Below are 22,046 nucleotides of genomic sequence, written 5' to 3' on the forward strand. Positions count from 1 at the left end.
TTTAACTGAATTGTATTTCAACGCTCTTGCTGATCTGTGCACCTTATTTACCTCGTTTATTGAGGAATGTACACTAATTAATAATGCTAAATAACAAAATACTCTGTGAGGGACCAATTATTGTATCACTTCCCTAAATTCAAAGTTGCGCTTGTTCAAGCCACAAAAAAATCTGTGTAAATGACATTTGACCCAAATGTTTAGTAAGGAAAGAAAAAAAAGTTACTTTATATGTGTGTATAAATTAATTTTTTTTAATGTAAGTTATTTTTTTAACAAAACCATTTAAATTTTCCATTTATGCTTTTTAATTACTCGAGCATAAAAATAGAAACAAAAAATTTGATAATTTCATCATTTTTATTTTTAGATTTACTTAAATATAAAAAATATATACTTGTTTAACCAAAATACACAGCAGTGTGAAAGTTCTACTTCCCTTCAGGGGCTTTAACTACGGTAGTATTTATATTGGAGGGTTTTTAATTTTTCATATAAAAAAAATGTTGGTTAAGAGCTAAAAAAAAAAAAAAAAAATCCTGCAGGTTTTTTAATTAGTATAATAAAACCGTACTGATTTCTTTCCCCAAATTTAAAGATTTTTCAACGTTTATTTTGAATTTATATGGTTGTATAGCCACCCATCCATTTTCCTCCAAAGTTCATGACCATAGGTGAGGGTGGGAACATAGATCGATCGGTAAATTGAGAGCTTTGCCTTCCGACTCAGCTCCCTCTTCATAACGACGGTCCGGTACAGCCCCGGCATTACTGCAGACGCTGCTACGATCCGCCTGTTGACCTCACGCTCAAACCTTCCCTAACTCGTGAACAAGACCCCGAGATACTTGAATAGTTGGTCGTACGTTATTAAAATTAAAATGTATTTTCTTACAAATTTATTTGACTTTTTTGTTTTAATTACATTTTACATTTGATTGTGCTTTAAAAAACGATGGTTACGTAAATGTACAATTGTTTAGTTATTGTGGCTATTTCTAACGTGGCCATTATCGCTGTAGTCAGGAATTCTTCATGCTATTACAACTTTATCAATATTTATATAATGTATTTTAACCTGCTACATGTACTACTAAGTTAATATGAGCGAAATAACCCTGTCTCAGCCTGCCATGAGCATACAGAGAAGAAGAGGATGTTGGCTGAATGACAGGCGCTATTGTGGCTTTAAGTGCAGCAGCCTAGAGAAACACGGTCAAAGGTCAAAGTGAAGTTGAACGGTCAACCCCCAACTTGTGGAAAGCCCACCCAAGTGAGGAACACAATGGGAGAGAGACAAAAACATATTCAAGTGAATTTGTCAACTTCTATTCCTATTAAAATTGATTTAAAAAAAGATCCAAACGTATTTATTTGGACTGTTTTTTAAGCCTTTTCCTGTCACGTTTACGCTGCTACTTGTTCCGAGGCAGATTTCACAGGGCACATAAAATTGGTAAGTGGTCTCTGCGAGGGAGAGCCGACACGCAAAAACTAGCAACCTAGCCGAGTTGTTAGCCCTTCGGGAGATTTCCCTTTTTGCGCCGCACTTATGCCTGCATCACGATGCTAGATGGCTACATGTTAGAGTTACCGTACTACAAAACGTTTTCAGGTACAGTGGAACCTCATCTGTATTCTTAATACAGTAAATCTATTTTAATCAGAAAACGTTCTTCCTTGTTAGCATCCTATTAGCTAGCAAACAAAATGGCAACCGGAAACGAAAGTTACAGCTCCCTGTCTATGATGGATTCAGCAGTTGAGTCTGAAAAATGTTAACACAAAATACTTAAAAATAGTTTTCCTATTATAGTTTTTCATGCACAAAGCAATTCTAAATGCATATAAATTACGAATAAAAGTGCTGAATGAACATTTAAGGTTACTTCCTACCTTCACTAAAGACATGATGTGGCAGCGAGACACCACACGGACACCATTTCCTGTTTTGTCAAATCAAGAATGCACCTTCAATGAAGGTAAAAGTAACCTTAAATGTTCATTTAGCCCTTTCATTCGTCATTTATATTCAGAGCTTCCCAACTACCGACCGTGGGAAGTTTTCAGGTGCAATGATAAAAAAAAAAACACTTTAAAAAATACATTCGTAAATAACTACACTGAATTTTATGTAAATTCATATCAATTTTGGAGATATGGGACATTATTTGATTTTAAAAATAATATACAGTTTCAAATCCCGTTGTTTTTGCATGTATATGTTGTTTGTTGCGAGCGGCGACCCGTCCCACTGTGTTCGACAGTGTCCTTGAACGCACCATCGTACGTGCGCTAACTTTCTCCCAGGCTGCACCGATATACCGTTTTTCTTTCACCTCATATTTGGTCTCAGTTGCTGATACTATGTGGGAATGCATAAAGGTAAGCGTTGATGAGTGCTAATGTGCGTATTTGTTGGTGCACAACCCCAGGTAAATTCATGCTAGCATACTGCCTTTTACCACACACATCCAATAGCGACGGGATTTGTGGGAACACAGGCCGGTCCGCAGGTAAAAAAGGTTTTGGCGAGCTGATTTACAGTGTTCACTGGCTCTATCGCGGTTCATCTTTTTCTGTTTTGCAGGGTTTAAAATTATTTTTTTTAATTACAGCTATGAACTGTTACAAGCCAAGCCTGGCCCTTTAAGAAGAATTGCATCATGGGAAGGTGAGTGTGTCTCTCTTCCCTCTTTCGTCTGTCTGCACCGCCCATTGTTTTCTGCATCCTGATTGGTTGTAGACCACTGTCAATCAATCTCCTTCGTGCTGCCCTGCCTGTCTCCTGTGTCATGCTAGCTTGCTTGCTAGCTTGTAAATGAGCCTTAGGTTCGAAGGAGGATTGCAGCAATATGTTTTAAGAAGGATACAAAAACTCTACAGTACAGCGGAAACACGCATGAGTGGCTTGTGTCTGGCCTGTTGGTCATCATTAAAATTCAAAAGAAGGTTTAAACTTTTTTGAGAGTCTTTAAGCAAGAGAGAAATGTGAGAAAATGTTATTGCCTGTCTGAGAAGTGTATAAAGTGTATGGTGAGGGGTTTTACAGCCTTAATATCTGACTAATGAGTTCGTCATGATAAAGCCTTTTTTCACCACAGCTCCATCTGCTGGGTGTGGTTGTGTACTACACCCCCTGTGTTGCATCATCAAGTCTATGTGGGGGTGTTTTTTTTCCACACTAAGCACCACCCACCTTTCTAGGAATGTCCCTGTAGTGTTTGTTGACACTAGTGATGTCGACAAAGACGTTTTGTTGGGGTTCACTCGGTTCACTCGCTTGGAGGATTTTGGGGGGGCTGTCACGGAGGGAGGGTACCACGGGGTGGTTCCTACTTTAAAATGAAGAAAAATCACAGTGTGTGTGTGTGTGTGTTTACTCTTTTTTTCTTCTTCCTCACTTTAATCTGGGAAGCGGGAGGGCGCATGACATGCTCTTGTGCCCCCCTCCCCCCCTTTTTGTGTGACAGCGGGGTTCATTCAGGGAGCAATTGGCCGCAATTAGAGAACAATTATGCTGATTTTGTGCAGACAAGAAAGAGTTTTGCCAGTGCGCATGCAGAGACAACTAAAAGCTATCAATCAACAATGAATGAGCGACATTCCATAATGATAGCATTCAGTCAGCTGTGACCTGTGGGGTGGGGGGCATGACGTCCAGCTTATGTAGACTATTTTAGAGGGAAAATGCAGTGACGTAATCAGTGGAAGCTGTAAATTCCACTTCTAAGTCACTGCAATACAATTTTACCCTCATAGGAAATAAGATAAATCCTTTTTCTCACTTTAAACAAATCTTTCAAAGCTACTTTTGTTCTATGGTTATCATCACATGTTTTCTTTTCTTACCCTTACTCTCTATCTATTTCCCCCCCCCCGTATTGACGCTAATTTGTCAGATTTAAGCCGTCTCGCTAGCTAAACCCGGTGTATTTTCCCTTGCTTGCTTTCATTGACTTAGCATAATTTATTTAGCGCTTATTTTTACTTCTTTTTCTTTTAAAGTGATGTGTTTGGAGACCAGGTTTTTGTTTGGCTTTAAAGGCAATTCTTGTTGTGTTTTTTCTTTGCCTTTTTCCCCCATTCATAATGTCACGCAAGACATCCGCACGTTGCACAAAAGCTGTGCAAAAAGTGAGTGCAATACTACATGTTGTCCACCAGATGGTGCCAATGAGTCAAATTCTCGGAGCAGATTTCCTGCGCCATTCTGTGTCCTTTCAGTAGGAAGTTTTTAAAAGTTGCCCATTGACAAACATTTGTGACATGTTATTATATACTACATTTTTTTACCAGTTCAGATGTTGCAAAAATGTGTTGACCAAAAGCACACACTGACAGAGAGAGCCTTCCCTTGCAGCCATTTCTCTGTCTTTTACCACTGATGCTCCATGTCTTGCAGTGTCAGTCAGGTGGAGGTCATAGTTGAGCTGACTTTCCGCTGGTATGTGTGTGTCAATAACGGCGCGGCACGCTGACAAGGCTCGCATTCAGCAGCAGATCTCAATGTGGAGCCAGGAAAATGGACTACATTCACAGCAAGGTCAACACCGCCGTCGCCAATCTACAACGTTCTTTGGGCTTTCAAAAAACGTATATAATTTATTATTGATCACTAGAAATGAGCTTCTACTAAATGACATATAGATGAAATAAATGAACTACAATGGCACAAAAAAGCACTTCAACAATCCAAATGTAATAGTCCAGTTGTAGTACTGAGTGATACTTTTCCACTTCGCTCCTGTAGGTGGCAGTAGTGTGTGGTTCAAACTGTTGGTGACTATGGCAACTAATCAAGGAGAAGAAGAGCAAGAAGCCGACTGCTGGTGGTTTATGGACGTGGGTTAATGATCCGGTTCACTTGAGTCACATGAGTGAATTGTATATGAGTTTGATTCACTGACTCCAGTCAGTGAATCAATTCATTTATGTAATTTTCTATGGAGTTTGCAGACATGCTAATCACGAGGCTGCCGTGCCGTCTCTTTTTCTATTCTATTGTATTGTAAAACATGATTTTACAGTGGGGGTCTCCCCCCTCTGGAAGTGGCCCAGGATGACCCCCTCCCCCGTCCCCTCTTTTGCGTTGTGGTGTAAACGCGACTGTCTTTAGGACCTGGCGGAGCTGTTCAGGGAACCCCCCTGGTAGGCTTTGCCTGGCAGCTGTGATCTTGTTAGTCGGTAGTTGTTATCGAGGAGGAGGAGGTGACACTGAGGACGTTTCACCGCATCACAGTCATTGTGGAGGACAAGAAAAAGGCAAGACGCCTGGCCAACACAAGTGTCCACTTCCTCCTCTACTGTCAGCTGCTGTCTGCGAGGGGGGGAAAGGAGGAACACCGGAGGAACCCTTGAACTTCCAGCTTCTCCCATGTGGACACCACAGCGTTGAGACAAACTTCCACCCTGTCCCTCCTTGTCTCTCTCCTTCTCAACTTGTGAAGAAGCAAAAGAAGACGCAGAGGAGGAGAAGGAGGAGAAGAAGAAGAAGAAGTGGTGGGGCTCCATTAAAAAAAGTTGTCCACTATGGTTCTTTGGAATGGAAGCCTGCTGTGCGTTCTCGCACTTAGTCTCGGCTTGGCGCCGCCGCCACCGTGCCAAGCTCGGATATACACCAACCACTGGGCGGTCAGGATCGCCGGGGGAGCCGCGGTGGCCGAGCGGATAGCGGAGAAGTACGGATACAGGAACATGGGGCAGGTAGGCTAAGCTTCCATGACCTCTTTTGCTCCTCTTGTCCACTTGTCAAAGTGTCATGGTGGCCAGCCGCTAACGGGGAGAAAGTAGCTAATTTTTTATGATGAGGAGCTGGTCGGTACAACAGGTGCTTGTGTCCTTTTTCACACAGAAGTGTCGTTGGCTGTATGGGCTTGGATGGTCGGAGGGAGACGTTAATAAAAGCGCTCATTTTCTCCTAGCTTGTGAACTTAAGCGGTCCACATTCAACACGTCAGAACGTTAAACTTTGCCAGTACTAATATTCTAAAAAAAAAAAACGGCGTGCGCTACCAAACGCTTCTTTGTCCCTTTAAGGCCACCATACTAGCAATCGTACTTCCGTGTTGAGGCACCTGTGGCAATCAAATAGCACTGATTGCATTTTTTTATTGCAGTTATTTTGAAACGTTGGCTTCCAGAGGTGGAAAATAACACACTAAATAGATACGCCATTATTATTGTGTTTACTCGCATGTTTGTGTATTTTCAAAAGTTGTTTTTCAATATGTACTCTGGCTTTAAACACTTATGTTTGCTTTAAAGTACTGCACTCCTCGCTCCTTACTGAGTAGGGAAAAAAAACAGTACAAACAGCAGTACATGATTTCGAGTCGTAAATTCTGCACAAAGGGGTCGTTTAAAAATGTTTTCGCTTTAATGCACTGAGATGCTGTACTGTAGCATTCGGCATTGTCACACAAGTATGAAAATAAGTTAACCCCTCTAGAACGTAAAACAATAGCACAGTCAGGCTGAACATCAATGACGACAGTGTAGTACAAATTGAGTTGATGCGCATTTTGCAACATTTTAAACATTCTAACCACTGTAAAATGTAAGAAATACAGTAAAACATTCAGTTTTAAGTTAAATGATTAATAATACAAAGTTGATTTGCACCACTGATACGCTTTTTACGCATTTCTAAACATAAATTGTCCGTGTAAAAATAAGCCTAGTGCTAAAATGTAAAAGTCCAAAAAAAAAAAAAAACCCACTGCGTCTTAACTTTTGTGAAGGTGTAGTACAAAGGTGAGTGCCATCCTTTTATGCCTCATGCTAATTCTTGAACATCCTTAAATGTCATGCAAACTTCAAACACGCAAACTATAATCGGTTTTAACTTCAACGACGAATGCGTTTGAAGGTGAGCTGAGATACGGATGCGCATTTTACGCACTCGCAACTTCTTGAACATTTATAACTGTCATACCACTGTAAAAATAAACAAAGTACTGTAATACATGAAAACCGGAGGGGGTAGTCCACTTACGCATGACACTACTTCTTGAACGTACTTAAATGTCATGCAAGTGTAAAAATAAGCTAACCGCTGTTAACTGGCTCAAATCGGCTGTTTTTCCCTATTCTGCTGCCCTAAAATGCACTGAGATACAAATAGGATGTGCTCCCTTTCCTATGTGGGTCATCTAAAAAAGACGGCGTTCCCATTCATATCCACACTTGTTACACACGCATGCCTCCAGGCCAATCGGAGCCACTTTGGAAACTGCCAACGATTCTTTGCCAGGGCCACAATGAAGCATACATCCATAAACAACAAGCTTTGCATCAACAGAGGAGGAGGTGTGTTGAGACAGTTTTGTAGGGCTGGGGGGGCGAAGAAATACACGCCTTCAGCATGGACCTCACACGTATTCTCCCCCCCGCCCTCTCTCCACCCCGAACTAATATATAGTTCAAGCCCGCACTTGCCACTTGCCAGCGCTCAACGTGAGGATGGCGTAGAGCTGAACAGAAGAGGGGACGGAGGTAGGGGAGGGGGGGCATTCTGACAGGTTGTTGTGGGGTAGCCTAGTCAACAGCTATTGAACCCCTCCCTCCTCCTCTTCTTCCTCTAGCTCAGCCTAGCCCGCCCACCCACTATACTCCCCAGAGAGAAGCCTTAATGGCCTCGTTTATCCCCTTTCTTTGACGGGAACTAATGTGTAGAGAGCACCGCCCACCCCAACACACTCCCCCCTCCACCTTCATTTTCTATACCAGCTCACCATCGGAATTCCCCTGTGGAGTGCAACCCCCACAATTCGCCCTAATTTCCATCTCAATATGCTGCGTTCCTTGGACTTTGACACCTCATAGACCAGAGTTTTACTTCACTTCCTGGTTTAGGAGGTGGAGGGGCGGGGCACGTGAGCAGAAAGACGCTCCCTCCCATACTTGGTAAGTTGTATTTTGACCCCCACCCCCACCCCACACACCAGTGACATCAACTCTTCTCTATCGGTGCAGCTCTGGTAGGTCATGATATTAGACGAGCAAAAAATGTCCATAAAATATTACATACCATGCCCCTTCCTCATTTCTTATTTTTTGCATGTTTGTCACACTTAAATGTTTCAGATCATCAAACAAGTTAAAATATTAGTCAGTGACAACACAACTGAACACAAAATGCAGTTTTTAAATGAAACTTTTTATTATTAAGGGAGAAAAAATCCAAAGCTACATGTCCCTGTGTGGAAAAAGTGATTGCCCCCTAAACCTAATAACTACTGCAATGAAGCGTTTGTGATAACTTGCAATGAGTCTCTTCCAGTGTTGTGGAGGAATTTTGGCCAACTCATCTTTGCAGAATTGTTGTCATTCAGCCACATTGGAGGGTTTTCCAGCATGAAGCACCTTTTTAAGGTCATGCCACAGCATCTCAATAGGATTCAGGTCAGGATTTTGATTTCATTTTGTTTTTCTTCAGCCATTCAGCGGTGGACTTGCTGGTGTGTTTTGGATCATTGTCCTGCTGCACAACCCAAGTTGCTTTCAGCTTGAGGTCACCAACAGATGGCCGGACATTCTCCTTCAGGATTTTTTTAGTAGACAGCAGAATTCATGGTTCCATTTATCTATTTAGCAAAACAGCCCCAGACCATTACACTACCGCCACCATATTTTAATGTTGTTTTTGTTCAGCAGTGGTTTTGGTCTTGGAACTCTGCCATGGAGGCCGTTTTTGCCCAGTGTCTTTCTTATGGTGGAGTCATGAACACTGACCTTAACTGAGGCAAGTGAGGCCTGCAGTTCTTTGGATGTTGATGTGGGGTCTTTTGTGACCTCTCGGAAGAGTCGTCGCTGCGCTCTTGGGGTCATTCTGGTTGGCCGGCCACTCCTGGGAAGCTTCACCACTGTTCCATGTTTTCACCATTTGTGGATAATGGTGATTCGAGCTGTGGCTCGCTGGAGTCCCGAAGCTTTAGAAATAGCTTTATAACCTTTTCCACACTGATAGATCTCAATCAGTTGTGTTGTCATTGACTAATATTTAAATTTGATCGGAAACGTGCGACTAACATGCAAAAAAATAAATCATGAGAGGGCAAACACTTTATCATCTGCTGCATCATGTGCAGGTGATGCCCGTCATGCATTTCAGTATTTCACATTTTTGCAAAAGTGTAAAAATAAGTTAAAACATTAGGCTTTAATGATCATACAAAGGTATGTCATGTCGCAAATGTGTATGCTAGCTTTGTGTAACTTCCTGGTTAAATTCTACTTTTGCAAGTGTTTCAGAAGACAAATAGAGGATTTGTGGTTTTGTGCAACTTTAGAGGCATATTCACACCCCACCCCCCACCCCTTCCCACTTGTACGACCTGAGAGGTTCCAGTGTATTTACATTTCAAGACAAACTTCATAAGGATCCTTTTAATCCACTTACCGGCCTCTTCAACAATTTGGAAACATGGCCAATAAAGAAGAATAGACTTTTAAGTTGTGCCGTGAATCAGCTGCAGATGAGGAGGAAGGGGGGGGGGGTGCTACTTGGGGCGGTGCTAGGCTGGGAAATGGTGACAGAAGGACAATATGGTCTCCTTCACGGGGCTGCAAGGAGGGGAGGACACAAAGATAAGCACACATTAGGAGATGGAGAGAGGACCACAGATAGCTGGATGGATGGATGGGTGAAAAGAACTGGCATCCGGTGAGTGAGCACCTCGTTGGGGAATTCTGGGTAATCCTCTTAACCATGGAGCCCCCTTCCCAGACTAAAACAGTCGCTAAAATTGAGTCTAAATCAGCTGACAAGGTCACGGGCACAATGTCTCTTCAAAGTGTTGTTTTTGAAGACGGACAAGCACTCTTGGCATCAGTTGCATGGATGTCTTTTTGGATTTTGTTTAGATTCAACTTATTTGGTCGCTCTGATTCGAGCACAAATTCAAAATGGAATTCTATAACCGTACAGAACGCTCTTAATTTGACATGCGTCATTAAGATTCATGTATTATTAGCTAAGAAGCGAAGGATACCATACCTGTAAAGTACCAAATATTGAATAGATTCTTCTTTGGTCCACGTCTCACCCATCCACAGCTCCGTTTTCATCAGTCTTTTACGTCCCTTTTGCATAATCCTGCTAACAAACAGATGGCACATGTAGCACTCCAATAGGACACTGCTATCAAAACTCCCGTCAGACTGAAAACTGAAAACACCCTTTCCTTTATGAAGGTGTTAAGTTGGGATGTTGCGATACACTCGGTTCACCGATACACGACATTGGGCTCACAAGACGATATTTTAACATCACTTTTAAGAAAACTACAATGACAAACTATAGGACGGGACAAACAGACTTTGTCACAAAACAACGCAGGTACATTTTCACATTTTTAATAACTTTGCAGGCATGACCTAAGCATGATGATTTGAACTGCTCAACTTCTTTCCGCAACTTTAAACAAAAACTACTAATTCTAAAAGTTAAAATAACGACGGCAGTTGTGGCTGCTACGACCGGCCATTTATGTTGGTGTTTCGTTACGTAAAATAGAGTGCCGCTAGAAGAACTACAGTGATACTAGTGTGGAATTCCGAGTTAGACTGTGGAATCATTTGTTTTGAAAGAAGGCATATGACGTGATCGTGTTTTGATGTGACAAATCTTAAAGGGATAGTTGGGATGTTTTCACATGAAGTGTATGACATCCCATCCCACTCAGCAGTGTAGCGCATCAACGGTGACTTGTCTCCTGCCGCATCCCTACGCACCGTCGCATGGACATTCTTGTGTATGTGACGAAGACGCTCGCATCTTCTTCCGCTGTGGAACACACAAGTAAACAACATGGCTGCGGCTAGGCCTGTCACGATCATCGATAAAACAATGAATCAAACAATCAATCACTCTCCATGTGTCTGTGCGCATTGCTTTTATAGTGAAATGAAGGGAGAGCGTGAACCTCCTGCCAGAGGCCTCCACACGAGGCGGGGGCTAGCTACGTAGTGAGTACACAGAGTGCTAGCAGTTGGCAAGCTAACGCTAATATGAATGAAGGCACAAAGGCGAGAGTTGCTAAGCCGAATGCCACAGTTCCGGTATGGATGTGCAGCGGTGCCTTCGTCCCGGCGGTCGGCGCTTTCCGGAGCATTTGATCGGCGAAGTGAATGTATAGTGCGGGCAGCCTTTCGGTGCGGTTGAGGGCTGGCATTTCTGGAGATGTAGGAGGTGTTTGGCGGAAGGTGCAAGATCAACATTGTTACTAAAATGATATTTTTTCTCATATCACAAGTTTAGTCTCATAAAATTGCAACTTTTTTTCTCATTACAGAACAATTTTTTTCTCTTAATATTTTGACTTTACTTTGGTAAAATTTCTGCCGTTTTCCATTTCTGCTGTTGATTTTTTTTGTGTAATTGTCAGAATATCTCAACTTTCTTCTTGCAATCTAAGTTTCCAAAAATTACAACTTTTTTTCATTGTTTTTGACTTAAAAAAAACAACAACTTTTTTCTTGAATATTTTAACTTCATACTGCTAAAATTACATTTTTCCTCATACTATTACTTCATTCTTGTGAAATGATGGCTTTTTTTCCTTGCGAGATTACAGCTCTTCTCTTAATATTTTGACTTTTGATTGATTTTCCCATTTTTGCTGCTGTTTTTTTTTTTTTTAAGTTTTGTTTTTAAATTACATGTTTTGACTGTGCTGCGGGCTGATAAAATCACAGCCGTGGGCCGCAAATGACCCCCGGGCCACACTTTGGACACACCTGATCTAGAGGATTCAGATAGAGCTTTAGAAATACCATCCATCCAAACATGTCTTCCTATGAGTATTTTTTTCAGTGGTGAAAAAAGCGTGAAATAATTTATGGAACAAAGATAAGTAGGGCGTATAAATTGTCCACTTGCACTGTGGATATGATATACGGGGAAAAAAAGATGGATTATGTTGTGATTCCTCAAATTTTTATCTATCTTAATAACGTTTTTGGGAGTGCGTGCTGCCGTAAAAACAGATCGACGGATGGCGTAGATTACACATGCTAACGTGCCGACCGGACGTCCTGCACATGCGTAGAACACAGTTGAACCGATTGCGTTCCGAGTACGTACTGCGCAGTGACAGGCGGGTTAGCATTTGCAATGAGATTCTGGCACGATTGAGTGGTCCGCCGGGGAAATGCTTCCCCACACAAACGTTCCTTCTCCCCACGATGACAGCATTTCATTCACCTTATGCGAGCTTCCGCGTTTGACAGCAATGTGGAGAGCATAGGGTCCTGCTAAGCTTTTGATTGATACCCTACAGGCACACAAAAAAATCCAAATGCTAAAAACAATACTACATGCTGCTTATGTTTGATTCTTGTACACGATTCCTCTTCTGCAGTTCTCCCCCGTCTCTCCAGGTCTAAATGACAGTGACCGCCACATAGCGATGATAACCATCACCTTTTATGACAAAAATCAATAGAAAGACTGAAAATAAACCAAAAAGTCAAAGCCCACCACTTCATTCACCCCCCTTAATGGTGAGCTGGTCCAGGGAAGAATCTTGTGTTAAATTTACCACTGATTGGTTTGTCTGTTTGCTTGTTAATTAATCCAAGCATCCCCTTGTGGTCACTTTGCCATTCCGCCCCGTGTGGGTGCGTGCGGATTGTTTTATGAGCTGAAAGCTGATCTAATGGGGGCTGTGTGGCATTGGAGCTCAGCCACGGATCAGTGACACGACCGCGGGGGCCTTGGAAGCCATGACGCTGTGGTCATGTGAGGGATTGTATGGTCTTTATCAATTATTAATACTAATCGCCACCAAGCAGCTGCCCTTCTATTCAGGTCCTCCCTTGTCTGTCACGGTGCACGTTTGGTGTGTTTTAACGTTTCATCTTTTTCTTTGAGGGGGAAAAAAATATGAATAGTTTGCACAAGTGCTACTACTACTAATAATAATACTAATTATAATAATAGTAATAATACAAATCATAAGGCCGCACTGTGGCCAAGTGGTTAGCATGTTGGCCACACACTCAGGACATCGGGAAGACCTGGGTTGTTTGAATGTTTTCGGGGTACTCTGGTTTCCTCCCACAGTCCAAAAACATGCATGTTAGGTTAATTGGAGACTCTAAATTGTCCATAGGTATGAATGTGAGTGTGAATGGTTGTTTGTCTATATGTGCCCTGCCATTGGGGGACGACCAGTCCAAGGTGTACCAGCTGAGATAGGCTCCAGCATACCCCCGCCACCCTGGTGAGGATAAGCGGTATAGAAGATGGATGGATGGATGGATGGACAATAATGATCATTACTAATAATAACACTGTCATAATAATAATGCAACTTGTTTGTGCTCTCACAGATTGGAGACTTGAAAGACCACTATCACTTCTTCCACAGTCGGACCATTAAGAGGTCGACTTTGTCCAGTCGTGGTCGCCATAGTTTCATCTCCATGGAGCCCAAGGTAAGCACGTTGTCCGCTTTGAAGGTGCTCCATGATCATGGTTGCCGTTGAGAACTTGATTTTTTTAAAATTTAGTTTTATTTCCTCAGATTTGACCTATGTCATGTGACTATCCTTTTGCCCCTGGTAAAGGTGGGCAGTGTAACACAGGAGTCCCCAACTGGTACCGGACCTTTTTTTTGTTTAAAAAATAATATGCAGTTCCTGCAAAAATATACAAATCCCACAATTTATTCATGTTTACGTTGTTTTGATTCGTTGTGTTTCGGCGCGCGGCGGGCGACCTGTCACGCTTTGTTCGACGGCCCTTGAACGCACCATAGTTGTGCCTGTGCTAACTTTCTCCCTCACTGCACAGATAGACTACTGTACTGTTTGTTCCCAAATGCTGGTCCCATGTGGGAACGCATAAAGGTAAGGTTTGATGACGTGACGTGAGTGCTAACGTGCAAGTTAATTCATGCTAGCACACTGGCTTTTACCACGCACATCAAACAGCGACGTTATGATGTCCTTTCGGAAAAAGAACTCCAGGCTGGTACTTTGGTACGTTTTGGCTTCATGTGCTTCCTTTTTACTTGTCGTTTACATGTTGCTCGAGCTTAACTTCTAAGGCGTGCAAGCCCAGGTGTCAGTTATTCCCTTTGCTCATCCTTTAAAAAGAGCAGTTTGACCTGAGATGAACCCTTCCCGGTCCGCTCCCACGACAGCCGCTCATGCATCAGACCCTGACTCCGTTATTGACGCCGCCTGAACCCCACACTGCACCGACGCTTTTGTTTAGACAATACATTGTACAAGGCTGATTAACCGGAGTCTGCTATCGACTTCATTGAAATGCACACAAGAGGTCTGTGCCACCTCAGACGTCTGCCAGTAAACTTTTATTTGCATTCGTGTAAACCCCTACTTATTATCAATAGATGTTGTCATCTTTTTTAAAAATTGGTTTGGGAGTATTATATCCTGTGGAATGAAAACATAAGAAAGACAATAAATGACACCGAAAGAAAAAGATAATGCTTTGGTGGAGGTATTAAAGTTTGCAGGTGCAGTATTTTCCCCGAGGTGCAGTACCCGACAAAAGTTTAGAGACACTTTCTCATGCTGTTGAATGAGACGATGGCAATGTATGTGACCTCAGAGGAGGCCCATTTTGGACGTAGCTTGGCTAACTTTTCTAATAGGATGTCGGCCTGAACACATTGCTACAAAATCATCAACAAACTGAGAGCCCGTGCTTGTGGTTAAGGAAGATGGAGTCACAGATGTAATATTTTTACGACACCCTTATTTTGCTTGCACAATTACACAAATGCAACAAAGAGCGCTCTTATTTTGAAGGCTGGAAGTGTGTTGTGTTGAGAATGAAAATTGACGGTTGCCTCTCGTTTTTTTTCTCCACTCCAACCTGCACGTCGTCAGCGGCCATTGTAAAAATTATGAAATTGTCCTGACATTAACGCAGTGAAACACATTTTTTCAGGTTTTTCAACATGTTTAGTAATGTTTGTGATGAGATTCCGCCACGATTGAGCGGCCCGCCGGGGAAATGCTTTGCCGACACGGACTTTCAGAATTCTCACCATGACATCATTTCCTTCACGTGTCACTTTTCCGCGAGATTCCGCGTTTTAACAGTAGATTCCATTTTTATTGGCCAATTCCGGGATTCACGTCAACGCGGAAATCACAGGGCCCTATACCAAACGATATCGTTCAGTTCGCTCTTACGGTACAGTTCAGATCAGGCTTGCATTTCTACTGCAGGACTGAGATAGTTGCACCCGCTCCAGAAGTGGAGCGAGGTGGCGGTTCTAAATGAATAACCAGCAGGAGACACTTATTGATGATACCTTATAACAAATTTGTGTGTTTGTGTGAGTACTTTTGGTTATTTTTAGAGCCCAAGGTGGAAGATATCATTAGTAACTGTCGGGGAGAACTTGTCGCGTCGCATTGATTACATAATAAATGTCTACGCATGAGCAAACATACTTTGGGGCTTTGATTTTGTGAATATTTTGAATTGTTTCTATTTTGTAAGGTGGTCGTAGTGATGGGAAACTCACCTCTTGCTGGGGGCAGGGAAGTGCAGTATAACTTGTTTGAGTGTAGCACGGGGGTGTCACGACGTCTTGTGTCACAAGATCTTGCGAGACTAGCACGTGACAAGATTTATTGTTCAGAAAAAAAACGCGATAATAAATAAACGAATCACACAATAAACGGAAATGAACCTGGTCATGGCCTCCATATATTGCCATGCACATGCGTGTCTGTTTTCCTCGTCTCTCACCTCCAAACAGGCAGGAAGTTCATAGAGCAATGGCGAACAGATAGAGCCCTTTTGTCAGTCATACAGTAGCTTTGTCGCTGTGGGGTGGCGGGGTCACAAGCATACACATACAGCACATACAGGGGGGGAAAACAAAAAAAGATGCAGTCTTCGTCCCGACACTCACTGAGACGTTGGGTCGGCAAAGTAAATACAAATGGAACAGCGCAAAATTGTGTGCTTTCACCGAAAGTCATCGCAAAAGAAATGCTGCTCTTTAATAAAGTTTAAAAGCTCCAAATGTTTGACAGTACAAATTGCCTATACAAAAATACAAATGGCAATTCCACAACTTTACAGCGTGAAAAACATATTAAAAGACATATATAAGGAAGTATTGCATTATTATGATATTTTATTATTTATTTGTAGGGCTGTCAAATGATTACACATTTTTATCAGATTAAACACAGTTTTTAAATGAATTAATCATGATTGATCACCATTAGCAACTGTGTGTGGAAATATGCCCGTTTTTTACTGTATTTAATGAAGAGAAAGATAACTGACAAGACAGGATTATATATATTTCTATATTTGTATGTATTAATGGCTCCAAATGAACTGAATGTGTCAGTCAAGCTAAAAAGACACACACGTCTAAAAATCCAACACTAGTCTATTTCATAGCAGCAGAACATTTGAATCACACTTTAAACAGTCTTATTATAAGCAAAGGGGGCTGCGTTCAAAGACATCATGTCATTTGAAAGTAAATGTACTTGCTTTCAGTGTATTTCCCAGCATACTTAAATGTAGCAAATTGTACATCCGGATTAAGAGTTCCGAAGTGAGTGATAAGAATATCCACTTCATGTTCTTCCTTTATCTTCCTGTTTATTTCCACACACACGCATTATAAAGTCGTTTTTGTGATGTTCTAAGTGTCTCTGAATGCATCTCGCGTTCTTGTAATGAGAATGAGGAAGTGCAGTTCCCAGGAGGAGTGGGCTAGAGACGTGTGTGGGTTGGTCCATACAGTATATGGTGTTGGAATTGGGCTGTTGTTGATGTGTTCAGGTCAGAACGAAGTTAGAAGACTGTGTGCGACTGCCGTGGGGACGCCCCACTGTGATCCTGTCTGCGGTCATGAGAGAGGCGTGCTTGCTCTGGTGTGCATGCGTTAAGTTACACTAAAAAATGTTACGTAATTAATGTAATCAATTAGTCAACGCTGTTTTTGACAGCCCTAATTATGTTATCATAACATTAGTGGTTTATTTGGTCTCAAATGTTTAGCGTCAATTTATGGGACAATAAAGCGCTTGCCCTGATTTGTGACAGGTTGAAATAAAAACGTTTGTTTGTCCAGTCATACTTTTTCATTGTGCTTTTCTTAAAATTAATGTTAAAATAAAAAGTGAGTTGGGTGTCTCGTGCTCACACTAGTTGGTGCGCCTTTATTTTTACATTTGGAAATAAGCTTTACTGATCTTGGTGTCGTCCATCTTTCTTATATTACGGTAGGTTAAGTCTGCTAATTTTGTAATCCATCTTCCGCAAGCTTCCTCCCACCTGTTTTTCCAAGTCTTTCTGCCAACATATTGGCTCTCCACTGTGTCATCGTGGAGCGGGATTCGTGTCCTGGTACCAGCTGGCCTCGAGACTCTGGCCTGATCAGACTTGAGAGGTTAAAAGAACATAAAGGGGGTGAGGCGGAAGAAGGAAAGGTTGCGTGCAGAGCAGTTTAGGCTGCGTAATCTGCGGAGCCCGTCTGTGGGCTAGTTAGTCTGCGGGAGTGAGTCAGACGGGCGTGTAGCGGTGCCGTGAACTTGTCCTAGCGCATCCAAGCGGGTTACCATAGAGACGCGTCACTTTATGGCGTCTTAAGTGCGGTGTTGCTTACCTGTCAGGTCAAAGAGCATTTAGTAGCCTTGTTCCCTTCATTGCTGCGTGCTCCGTATTGACTTGCTGAAGGAAGGAACACTGTGGCAAAGGTTACACTTATAAATTTCACTATCAGAACATCAGTTCATAGGTTTGGACGTTTTTTATGTTTCATTTACATTAAGTTTTGGATTTGTTCCCCTACTGTCCCAAAACTGAACCGAACCGCGACCCTAAAACGGAGGTACGTGCCAAACCGTGACCATGGCGTACCGTAGTGCAGTGGTCCCCAACCTTTTTTGACCCACGGACCGGCTTGTGTTCCCACAAATCTCTCATGGACCGGGGCGGGGGGGGTTTCGTACATTATAGCAATGTAATTTATCTTATTTATGATGTATTGTGTAAAACTAAGACATGAATAACTTCAAATTAAAAGCACAAAATGAATGGTGACCCACCATCCACCAGTTCAAGTTCCAGCCAAGTGTTTCCAGAGAGATTATTACATGGCTGTTTGACGTGTGTGGGAAAAGGCAGTGTGCTAGCATGAATTCACTTGAGACAAATGTGCACATTAGCACTCAATAAGTCATCAAAACTTCAAAACTTACCTTTATGCATTCCCACATAGTATCAGCCTTTGACACCAAATATGAGGTGAAAGAAAAATGGTAAAAATACAGTAGTAGTCTATCTGTGCGGCAAGAGAAAGTTAGCACACCCACAATGGACATGCGTCAAGTGAGACGGATGTAACAGAGAGAATCCGGCCACTTCTCAAAATAAAACAAAAAAATGAAATAATGGAAATTATTTTTTCTTTCTGTGCGGCCCGGACCAAATGACCCATGGTCCGGGGGTTTGGGGTCCACTGCCGTAGTGTACACCCCTAATTATCAGAAGGGGAAACAACTGCTATAATCTGGTTTATTGGAAACAACAGTTGTTTTATTTTTTTGTGTTTTTTTTTATCTGTGCATCGATTTGCAGAGGGGAAAAATTTCTTGCCGGAGGCATTTGCGTCTCGAAGGGTCTCAGGGTCCGGGAATGAAAGTCTTCTAGTCTAGCCTAGTCTACGTGTGTGAGAAAGCTGATCTGTCCGCTGTGTTCCCTCTCACGTCTTTACGAGTGTAGCGCAATGATGGTGAATGCTAACTACTTTCATTTAAATTTAATCAACCTGAATCTGATTATTCGATGTGGAAAGACTGCTGATTGACTGTGGAGCTGTGACTGAAGGCGATAACGAGGACATGCTGTACTGTACCGCCTGTAACACCCGTGTCCTGTAGGCATTACTTAGCGCCTTGTTCCGTGGATCTGAAGTTTTCACAATAATAAATGATAGATAACATTTCTGCATCCGTCGCAGTGGCGACGACACGTGCATACAAACACAAATACGGATCAAAACACAGCCTCCTGCCTTGTGGTTTTCCCTGGCGGAGGTAATAACATACAGAATACACAGTGACATTGATTGGGTGTACATGGGAATTAATATTTTAAGGATACAACAGTCAAAAGCAAATGTAGTCGGGGCTTGTGAGTGCTGAGACGTAAGTTCCGCCGTTTTGTATTCTGTATTTCATTGTCTTTGTCACAACCTTCTTGTCACAAAACGACGACGCGCAAAAGGGCTGAAATTGACATCAGATGGTGTTTTACACACAACAGGCACAAAGAAAGTATTCCATCGTGTAGCACACAGCCAGCTAGTAGTGCACTGGCTAGCGCACAGCAAAGAGACTGAATGACTCACAGGAGGGTTCACTCGCTCCATTCATTCTGCTGTAGAATCAACACGCCCAGGTGTTGAGACAGATGCACGGAGTGAACCCTCTTGTCATCCAGCCTGTTTGGGAGAAGGAGAGGACTTGCATGCACATGTCGCTATATCAAGACCGGAAAAATATCGTGAGGTTAATTGATTTATTGGTTGTCGCGGCAGGCTTACTGGTGGGTGCTCATTCTGGGCAGGTTGCAGACAGCAAGTCAAAAATGACGTTAAAATATGGAATCTATTTGTCTGATAGTCTGAAGTCTTTTGTTATTTTATTTATTATATATATATATATATATATATATATATATATATATATATATATATATATATATATATATATATATATATATATATATATATATATATATATATATATATCCCCAACTAACGAACACAATTGGTTCCAGACGACCGTTCTTATGTCGAATTGTTCTTAAGTAGGGGAAAAGGTAATATTACCAGTGATATAGGTACTACATGTACGTGTATACATATACAGTATATGTGTATGTATGTAAATATGAGTTTGAATGCAGTAGTAATATTGAACCAGGATAATTAATGAAAAAAAACATAATAAAAATGATATAGTAATACGTAATGATAAATGTTATTTGCCTTTGAAGAGGAGTGGTCGAGCATATGTCGTGGTGGAGGAGGAGATATTGAAAAAAAGGACAAATGGTCGTCATCGTTAGACTCTTCTAAAAGAGGTAGTGTTCTATGGGTGGTGTAGAATTAAGCAGGCATATTAACTCTTCATAAACTTTAATCACACGCTCTGTCCGGGTTGTACAATTTAGCTTTCCATTTAGCTTTACACTGTATCTCCCCAGCGTCTAACTCTTCCTCTGTTGGTTTCATTAGCTCTAAGGCTTCCTCTGTTGGTCCCATTAGCAGTGTCACAGTGCCCTCTACTGGTCAAGCATGTACAGTAGCAGTAGAAATACTGATTGAGCGACTGCAAGGCAAAATAAAATAAAATACAGACCAGTTGGCTTGTGTTCGTATCCGCAAGTGTTCGCTAGTCGGGTGTTTGTAAGTTGGGGACCTAGTGTGTGTGTGTGTGTGTATGTGTATATATATATATATGTGTGTGTGTGTATGTATATATATATATATATTGTGGTAGTTGACATTTGTCCTCTGAAACATGTGTAATTGGGTGTGTTTTTGTTTAAAAAGATGACATGCATGTATTTTGAAGGATGAATAAATTAGCACGCGCTTACCTCTATAAATGTGTGTCACGCCGTAATGACCATGGGAAAATGTGGGCCCCAGGATGAGACCAGTTGAGAAGCCCTGATAAAGAGCCAAAAACTTGGAGCAATTATTTATATAAAAAAAAAAAAAGAAAAGTTTTGTACATGAATTTTGGAAATAAGAGCTACAGTATTATTTTATTGAGTTGTGAGTTAGGTTTAGTCCCACTTTCTCCGGGAGTCCTTGAACATGCCATAGTTGTTTGTTCCGAGACAAATTGTAAGTTTCTCCAGTGCTGCCACAAATAGTCTTACATTTCTTTCCCCGTTCTCCTTTCATCTCATTGTTGTTTCCAAATGCTGATGCAGTGCGTGAATGTATAAAGGTGAGCTTTGATGATATTATGTCACATTTATTTTACACTGGCTGTCACCCACATGTCAGAAAACGGTGTGACAGTCTTCTCTCTGGAAAACAAACTCCAGGCTCGGTGGTTATGATCTGATGTTGTTGGAAGATACTTAGTTCTGAGACTTTTGTTCAGTGCAGTTAGACAAGATGTAACGCACAGTGCTTTTAATGCGAAGGTGTTTTTCCTTCATGTTGAGCCTTTACGCCACATGAGTCAAACTCGTGCCACGGAGGGTCGAGACACTGCAGGTTTTTTCTCCAACCAGTTTTTTCAGCAGGTGATTTAATTGATGGGCTCCTTCCCTCAAACTGAAGGTGCTGATCATTAAAAATCACCTGCTTTAGTGACTGGCTGGAAAGAAAACCTGCAGTGTCTCAGCCCTCCGTGGCACGAGTTTGACACCCCTGCTTTACGGCGTCAGCGGTCATCTGAATAAAACCCTCCGTTATATATGTAGAACTGGCTCGTGGACTCAAAAAGGTTGGGAACCACTGATACGGAGGATCTTTGACTCACTTTTTTGCAGTGGCTTTTTAGAAACAAAAGAGGTCTGTCACACGGAGGATCTATGACCAGCGTTTTTTTGGCAGTCCGTCCTTTTAAAAACAGCAGAGTGTTCTCGTGTTACCACATGGTGTTTCACGTGATGTTCCTTGATGTAACGTACTGAAGCCTGTGTGAAAGAAATAAAGCACACCACGCCATACCATCTTTGACCAACGTTTTTGGCAGTAGGTCTTAAAAAACTTGCTGAAGGTGTTTTCTGCTTCCAACCGTTGACTCGGCCTTTCTTCAGCCTTCAACTGAAACCATCACACAAACATCAGTGAAAGGGGATCAATTTGTCGCTATTTGTCCGACTGAAGTGAACTCTTCCCCAGTTTCCCCTGGTTACTGACCCAGGCGGCGAGGGCCACCTGCAAGCCCTCGAAAAGAGCAGTGGTGGGGAGGGTGGATGCGGTGGTGGTCTGAAGAGGCAGGGCGAACGCACACACAAGCTTCCAACCAAATGGGCATCGACAGCACGAGAT

The 22,046-nt window shown here is 42.1% G+C and overlaps 1 protein-coding gene across 2 annotated transcripts in view; it reads left to right on the top strand.

Annotated features, from left to right (window-relative positions):
* Positions 1-4,894: 4,894 nt before the first annotated feature.
* Positions 4,895-22,046, top strand: part of pcsk5b (proprotein convertase subtilisin/kexin type 5b) — a 98,100-nt gene continuing 80,948 nt past the window's right edge. The window contains exons 1-2 of one of the 2 annotated variants that reach the window (XM_054774882.1): positions 4,895-5,706; positions 13,339-13,443. In XM_054774882.1, the coding sequence (XP_054630857.1) occupies positions 5,533-5,706; positions 13,339-13,443 (279 nt within the window). In that variant the 5' untranslated portion in view covers positions 4,895-5,532. The remainder of the gene's footprint in view (positions 5,707-13,338; positions 13,444-22,046) is intronic. The other variant, XM_054774881.1, reaches the window with a different exon arrangement.

This window comes from Dunckerocampus dactyliophorus, chromosome 4 (genome assembly GCF_027744805.1).
Source record: "Dunckerocampus dactyliophorus isolate RoL2022-P2 chromosome 4, RoL_Ddac_1.1, whole genome shotgun sequence".
Taxonomy (NCBI): domain Eukaryota; kingdom Metazoa; phylum Chordata; class Actinopteri; order Syngnathiformes; family Syngnathidae; genus Dunckerocampus; species Dunckerocampus dactyliophorus.